General features: G+C 43.7%; 1 protein-coding gene and 2 non-coding genes across 5 annotated transcripts in view; 2 read left to right on the plus strand and 1 right to left on the minus strand.

Annotated features, from left to right (window-relative positions):
* The window catches only part of ACAA2 (acetyl-CoA acyltransferase 2), a 30,545-nt gene extending 23,245 nt beyond the window's left edge, over nt 1-7,300 (minus strand). The window contains exon 1 of one of the 3 annotated variants that reach the window (XM_003827210.5): nt 6,812-7,300. In XM_003827210.5, coding sequence (XP_003827258.1) covers nt 6,812-6,827 — 16 coding nt within the window. In that variant the 5' untranslated portion in view covers nt 6,828-7,300. Of the gene's footprint in view, nt 1-5,438; nt 5,457-6,811 lie in introns of those variants that run through there. The other 2 variants (XM_008952562.3, XM_055102736.1) reach the window with 2 other exon arrangements.
* A 173-nt stretch (nt 7,301-7,473) lies between these two features.
* LOC112437806 (small Cajal body-specific RNA 17) lies at nt 7,474-7,617 on the plus strand. Its single transcript, XR_003026319.1, has one exon. It is a non-coding gene; the product is annotated as a small Cajal body-specific RNA 17 (non-coding RNA).
* An 84-nt stretch (nt 7,618-7,701) lies between these two features.
* Nucleotides 7,702-7,784, plus strand: LOC112437802 (small Cajal body-specific RNA 18). Its single transcript, XR_003026315.1, has one exon. It is a non-coding gene; the product is annotated as a small Cajal body-specific RNA 18 (non-coding RNA).
* The last annotated feature ends 450 nt before the right edge of the window (nt 7,785-8,234 follow it).

Consider the following 8,234-nt stretch of genomic DNA (forward strand, 5'->3'; position numbering starts at 1 on the left):
TCCCAAGAAGACCCAGACACTGAAATTAGCAGACAAGGATTTTAAAATAGCATTCTATTATAACTATGCTCAAGGATGTAGAGGAAAATATGCTCCTAATAAAACATACGACATCTCAGTAAAGAAATACATACTATAAAAATCCAAAATGGAAATTCCAAAACTGAAAAATACCTGAAATAAAAAATTCCCTGGATGGGCTTAACAGCAAAATAGAAATGAAAGTAGAAAAATTCAGCAACTTTGAAGATAGATAAATAGAAATTAACCAATCTGAAGAACAGATGAAAAAAAAAAGATTAAAAAACAAAGCCAGAACCTCAAGGTCTGACAAAGGAGGAAAGGCAATTCACTGGAAAAAGGATTGTCTTTCCAACAAACAGTGCTGGAACAACAAAACATCTATATACCAAACAAAATGAATCCAGGCAAAAATGCGTCAACTTTGATAGTGGGCTGGGCACTGTGGCTCAAGCCTATAATCTCAGCTACTCAAGAGGCTGAGGTGGGAGGACTGTGTCAGGATAGGAGTTTGAAACCAGCCTAGGCAACATAGCGAGATCCCCATCTCTAAAAAATGTAAAAAATTAGTTGGGCATAGTGGCATGTGCCTGTAGTCCCAGCTATTCAGGAGGCTGAGTTCAAGGCTACCGTGGGCTACAATCAAGTCACTGCACTCCAGCCTGGGTGACAGAGTGAGATCTCTTATCTAAAAAAACAGAAACAAAAACAAAGAGATCATAGACTTAAATATAAAATGCAAAACTCTTAGAACATACAAGAAAAATCTACATGGCTTTGGGTTTGGTGATAATTTTTTAGATCTAACACCAAAAGCAGGATCCATGAAGGGAAAACTTAGGTTAGACTTCATTAAAATTGAAAACTTCTGGCTGTGTGCAGTGGCTCATGCCTATAATCCCAGCATTTTGGAAGGCCAAGGTGGGAGGACTGCTTGAGCCCAGGAGTTTGAGACCAGCCTGGGAGACATGATGGGACCCTGTCTCTACAAAAAATTAAGAAATCAGCCAAGCATGGCGGTGTGTGCTTGTGGTCCTAGCCACTTGGGAGGCTGAGGCAAGGGGACTGCTAGAGCCCAGGAGGTCAAGGCTACAGTGGCCGTGTTCACACCACTGTACTCCAGCCTGGGTGACAGGGCGGGACCCTCTAAAAACAAATGAATAAATAACTTCTGCTCTGCAAAAGATGCTGTTAAGAGAATGAAAAGACAAGCGACAGACTAGGAGAAAATATTTATAAAAACACCTAACTGATAAGGGACTGGTATCCAAAACATACAAAGTGTTCTTACAGCTCAGCAATTAAAAAAAAAATAAAAAAAACCCATGCAACCCAATTTAAAAATGGGCAAAAGATCTGAACAGATACCTTACTAAAGAAGATATACAGATGGCAAATAAGCATATGAAAAGATGCTCAACATCGTATGTCATTAGGGAATTGCAAATTAAAACAACAATGAGATACTACTACACAACTATTAGTCTTTTGGATTTTAGAAAGGCTAAAATCCCAAACACTGACAACACCAAACGCTGGTGAGGATGTGGAACAACAGAAATTCATTCATTGCTGGTGGGAATGCAAATGGTATGGCCAGCTTGGAAGACACTTTGGCAGTTTCTTATAAAACTAAACATACCTAACCATATGTATGATACAGCAATCATGTTCCTTGTATTTACCTAAATGATTTGAAAACTTATGTTCAAACAAAAACCTGCAAACAAATGTTTATTCCTAATTGTTAAAACTTGAAGGCAACCACGATGTCCTATCATGGGAACCCGTCCCCCAATATTTCAATGTAGGTTCTATTTTCCCTAAGTGTCGGCCGGTCTGAGAAAGAAACAGAAAGAGTACAAAGAGAGGAATTTTACAGCTGGGCCGCCGGGGGTGACATCACATATCAGTAGGTCCAGGATGCCCACCTGAACCACAAAACCAGCAGGTTTTTATTAAGGATTTCAAAAGGGGAGCAGGTGTACGAACAGGGAGTAGGTCACAAAGATCATATGCTTCAAAGGGCAAAAAGAACAAAGATCACATGCTTCTGAGGCCAATAAAGATCACAAGGCAAAGGACAAAGCAAAGATCACAAGGCAAAGGGCAAAATCAAAAACTCCTGATAAGGGCCTGTGTTCAGCTGTGCACATATTGTCTTGATAAACATCTTAAACAACAGAAAACAGTGTTCAATAGCAGAGAACTGGTCTGACCTCAAATTTACCAAGAAGCGTTTTTTCCCCACCCTAATAAGCCTGAGGGTATTGCAGGAGACCAGGGCGTATTTCAGTCCTTATCTCAACCGCATAAGACAGATACTCCCAGAGTGGCCATTTATAGACCTCCCCCAGGAATACAATTCTTTTCCTAGGGTCTTAACATTCCTTGCTAGGAAAAGAATTTAGTGATATCTCTCCTACTTTCATATCCATTTATAGGCTCTCTGCAAGAAGAAAAATATGGCTCCTACTGCCCGACCCCGCAGGCAGTCAAGACCTTATGGTTATCTTCCCTTGTTCCCTAAAAATCGCTGTTATTCTGTTCAAGGTGCACTGATTTCATATTGCTCAAACACACGTTTTACAATCAATTTGTACAGTTAACACAATCATCACAGTGGACCTGAGGTGACGTACATCCTCAGCTTACGAAGATAACGGGATTAAGAGATTAAAGTAAGACAGGCGTAAGAGTATTATTAGGGAAGTGATAAATGTCCATGAAATCTTCACAATTTATGTTCCTCTGCCACAGCTCTAGCCGGTCCCTCCATTCAGGGTCCCTCACTTCCCACAACAATGTCCTTCAACAGGTGAATGGATAAACAAACTGGGGTGCAGCCATACAATGGAATATTATTCAGCAATAAAAAGAAGTGAGCTATCAAGCCATAAAAGGAAGGAATCTTAAATGCATGTTGCTAAGTGAAAGAAGCCACTCTGGAAAGGCCATATACTGTATGATTCCAACTACATGATATCTGGAAAAGGCAAAGCTATGGAGACAGTAAAAAGATCAGTGCTTGCCAGGGGTTCAGAGACAGGGATAAATAAGTGAATCACAGACGATGTTTAGGGTGGTGAAATTAATCTGCATGACACTATAATACTGACATCGGTCATTTGCACATTTGTCAAAACCCATAGAACTATACAATACAATGAATGAACGTGAATGCAAAATATGAACTTCAGTGAATAATAATATATCAATGTTAGCTCATCAATTGTAACAAATGTACCACACTAATGCAAAATGTTAATAATAGGGGAAACGGACCGGGCAAGGGAGCACATGGTAATACTCCGTACTTTCTGCTCAATTTTTTTGTAAAACCTAAATCTGCTCAAAAACAAAGTTTGTAAATTTTTTCTTTAAAGTCGGATAGTAAAAAAACACGGGCAGAACCTCAAGGACTAACAAGTTACAGTCATAGGAGAGGACAGAGAATGGATTTAAAAAAACATTTGCAGAAATAATAAAGAAGAAATTTCCAAATTTGATAAAAAACATAAATTTATATATTAAAGCTTGGTAAACCTCAACTCTAATAAACACCACACGTAACACTCCACACCCCGTTCTCCTGCAGCTTGGCACATCATTGTCAAACTTTTGAAATCCAAAGATAACAAAAATATATAAAGCATCCAGAAATAAAAATGACATATTGCACACATGGAAATGACCCCTCACTTCTCAGAAACAATAGAGCCTAATTTCATTTGTCCCTCTACAAAGTTCCTTTTATGAATTTCTCCCCTATGTCTCATATTCTAAGAAAGCGTTTGAGAGGGCAGTGCTAGTAGTGAAATATGCAATATCTACAAAGGAAAGGGTGTGCACGGGAAAATAAAAACAAAAAAAACCCTCCCCTTTACCTATATTACTTCTTATTTGATGCTCCCAGACTGTAAAGGTTAGCTCAAGTAAGACCTTAACTGAACTAACACAATTATTTTGAACAGAGAAAATGTTCTCAATCATATATTTTTGGTTTGGGTTTTTTTTGTTTGTTTGGAGGCAGGGTTTCACTCTGTCACCCAGGCTGAAGTGCGGTAGTGTGATCTTGGCTCACTGCAGCCTCAACCTCCTGGGCTCAAGCAATCCTCCACCACAGCCTCCCGAGTAGCTGGGACTACAGGCGAGTGCCACCATGCTTGGCTAATTTTTGTATTTTTTGTAGAGACTGGGTTTCTCTATTTTAAAAAATAATTTGTTATTATTATTTTAAATCTTCATTTTAACAAATAATCTGGGATGTGCAGATAGACTATAAAGGTTTAAAGTTTAAAGTTTTTTTAATTTCATATATTGTATACCATGTCAATTTTCATTTGATGTCAATTTTATGTGGATACTAAAAGGTCTAAAACTTAACAATCTTTAACACCAAACTGAAATCTCATTTGAACACCCTGAAAATTCAGAGGCTAAAAATTTCCCAAAACTGAAAGACAGTGAAGAGACCTATTAACCCAGAGTGTAGTGAGTCCAAGTAGCTCCAAGAAAGGCCCTGGAAAGATGTGCTGAGTTGACAATACAGGAAAAGCACCACTAGGAAAGAAACAGGAGCACTACCTTTCTATTACATTGTTAGGTAAATATTCACTTACAGCAACTTCAGGCAGCAACGAGGGCAAATTAAGGAAAGCTGCGGTGGCATCCAGTTGTTTCAAGATTAAGGTAATTTAGCAGCCCTGTCTACTTGCCTTGAAAAAATACACAAACATTCCCAACAAAGCTAGGAGCAGTAGGAGAGCTAAGATCTGTCGAGTGAAAACCTCCTGCCAAGTACTGGGATGGGTGCTAATAAAAACCTAGGAGCTGGTTCTTCTTGTTGACTGAAATCTGACAAATTAATGTTAATCCTTAACAAAATTTAACTCAAATGTGTCCTTTTCCCTATAATCAGTCACATGCTCTTCTTTCTTCCCACCCATCCTGCAAACACTTGGTATGCTGCTTGAGAGAAGTTTATCTTTAATGATTCTAGCTGGCCTGTAACATCACTATTTCAAGCTCAAAGCTTGGGTTCTAGTCACAGCCACTAACTACCTGTGTTATTATACACAACCACTTTACCTCTCTCGACATGAGTGTCCTCCTAATTGCTACAATAAGGAAATGGAAAAAAATACGATCACTAGCTCTAACACTTCAGTAAATTGTACCAGAAATTTATAAACTTTATACTTCCTTAATACAGGTGTCAATGTGCATTTTTTTCCTTTTTGGGTTTATAGTATTTGTGAAATTTTCAAACAGGTCTGTATTATAAGAAAGGGTAAGAACCACTGATAAAATATTAAAATGATATCAGTAAAAATATTATTTCCTTTTTTAGAAGATAGCTCATGACAATGCACCTTTTAAATGAAGTGTAAATGCTTCGTCTAAAAAAAACTCACCACGCTGCTTTATGAAGTAAATGTAGTAAATTCAGTCAGGAAGGGCACTGGCAAATGAAATCCACGTTGCAGGAAACTGTAAACACTGCATTTGGTCCCAGAATACGGATTTTTCCCTTGATTTGTTCCCATGCCACTTTGGTTCTTCTGACTTTCAGATCCCCCTAACCAATGCTTAGCTGGCATCTCCACTTGGCTGCTTCACAGGCACCAAAAAGTTTTCTGCCTAAAACTGAATTCTCAATCCTTCTTTCCACATCTATTCCTTTCCCAATTTTCCTCACTCTGTAAGTGGCATCATCATGAACACGGTTCATCAAACCAGACACTTTTCATCATTCTCGACATTTCCTTCTTATATTTACTCCACCACATCCAATCCACTTTCTATCAAATCCACCTCCAAATCTATCTCAACTCATCCCTCCCCTTTTCTCCCCAATTACACTGCCCCACACGAGTCAAAGCCATCATTTGCTGCTCCCTGGACCTCTACAATAGATCCTTAAATGGTCTCTTCGCCATTACACAGACCGCCCCAAATTCGGACAGAGTGGAAATCAGATCCTGTCATTATCCCGCTTTAAATCCCTGTATTGCCTTCCACTGAATTTGGAACAAAACCCCACCTTCTTACAGAGCCCACAGGGCCCTGGAGCACCAAAATGCTTGGTTCTTAGATCCTGCCAAGCTTTTTCCTGTCTCAGGGCCTCGATATGTATTCCACCTCAATGTTTTTCGACTCGTACATCCTTAAAGTAAGATTCCATTGACTGTGCCCACTTGTTTTGAAAAGGGAGTTTATTACACAGTTGTTTTAAACAAGTTCATAACCCTAGAACTTAGGTATAGAGTGACCGCTCTAATCTAAAGCAACAGAAGGGAAATGGGAGCAGGGCAGGTCTTTCAGCAGAACACCAGCTACCATTTCTGCAGGCCTCTCCATCGATTCACCCGGGGAGCCCTGACCACCGAGGCCGAGCGGCGGGCTCCTGTGCGCAGCTGCCCCGCAGCAGGCGCCCGCGGCCTATGGCGCCGCCCCATTTTTTCTAATACTTGGATTCGAACTAGTGGGGTCACTGTTAGGCGAAGAAAGGAATGACCTCCAAGGTCACATGCAAGCAAACTTTGGTCTCAACTAAACAGGAAATTGCACCGAAATCGCTGTCGCTAGCGCCTTACAAGTAAGGGTTTTCTCCTTAACCCAAACAAGCCTTTCGGGCTGGGTTTTTATCACGTCCGCTCCAAAACGGAGGAGGTTGAGTGAACTTCACCCCACGACCCCGACTCTCCGCGGCAGCCGGAAGCGGAGGCCTGGCCTGGGGAGGGCAGGACCCCGAGGGGCGAGGAGAGGAGGAGGGGGCTGCGCTCACCTCGGAGCAGAGCCATGGCGGCGGCTGGGTCGTCGGCGGCGCGGGTCTGTGGTGTGGGGGACGCTGAGCGGCCGCTCGCAATCACCCAGATTTCAAGAGCGTGGGTGGCGCCCCGAGAGCCACGCCCCTGCCCTTTCACCTACTTCCTGGGGCTCCTTGGCGGGGTCCCAGCGTAAGATGGTCCTACCCCACGCGTAGCTGCCCGCCTCACCCCAGCCCGAGGGAGCCCAGGGGACGGGGCTCGGATAGACCACAACGCGCCTTGAGAGCGGACTCTTTCCTCACATCCTCGTTTTTAGATTTTCTCCGTTTCCAAACCGAGAGAATTTGGTTTGACACCTCTCACCCATCATATCCTAGCCCCGACAGGCGATGACTCTTCCCCTTTGTCTCCGCCAACACCCTAAACACTGGGAAGGAGCCAAGGGCTAAGGAACTTGGCGCGCGGGCGGCCGCGGCCGCCAGCTGGGGGCGGGACCGAACGTCCTGTGGGCGGGGCGCGGCGGCGGCGGCGGGATTGGCTGGGGCGGGCGGGTGCGCAGTCCGCTGGGCAGAGGCTTGGGCCGCCGAGCTGGACCCGGACCGGTTTTGGGTACTGTACTGGGGGCAGGGCAGAGAGGTGGGCGGCAGTTGGGGTGCGGTGAGTGTAGTAGGCTAGGGCGCTTTCGGGTCCCCATTGCAGCCCCCGGATGAGCCCGCAGTATTTTCCTTATATGATCAGGTCCCATTGCGGGCGGCGCCGCTTGCCCGGAGCCTGAGAGGATTATGAAAACGTGGCGAGCGAAATGGGGCCAGGGGACCTGGAGCAGGGGCGTGAGGAGAGTAGGCAGCGGGTGAGGCTGGACGGGAGGGAGGTCTAGGGAGGCCTCTGCCGCGGGCACTGTGAGTCCTGGCCGATGATGACGAGACCACTGCGCAATCTGAGTTCTGGGAACCAGGTGATGGAGTATGTTCTGAGAACAGACTGAGGCCGGGCAAGCAGGAGGCGGCCGGGGCAGGGGAGAGGCGGAGAGCCCCTCGATACCAGGGCTCGGAGGGCTGGGCTGCCTAGCGAGGGCTTCTTTTGAGTGCGTAGGGGTGGTGGGTGGCATGGACGGTTTCTCTGAGTCGTCAGCGAATGCCCCCCCTAGAATCCTGCTTTTCAAACACTTTGGTGACACTCTTGCAATGTTGGGGTGTTTTTAAATCCAAATTTGTATTATGAAAACTTTCAAACTTATAGAAAAGTGGGAAGACTTGTACAGTGGACACATATCGACCCAATTGTTAACATTTTGCTATATTGCTATCCACCTGTTCTTCCATCAAACCATCTTATCTTTTTAATGCAGACCTTAGTACTCTACACCCATGAACACATCAGCACACATTATTCATTTACAGTTCTTTTTAAGGCAAAATATCCACGCAATCAAATGTACAA

The sequence above is a fragment of the Pan paniscus genome, chromosome 17 (genome assembly GCF_029289425.2).
Source record: "Pan paniscus chromosome 17, NHGRI_mPanPan1-v2.0_pri, whole genome shotgun sequence".
In the NCBI taxonomy this organism is placed as follows: domain Eukaryota; kingdom Metazoa; phylum Chordata; class Mammalia; order Primates; family Hominidae; genus Pan; species Pan paniscus.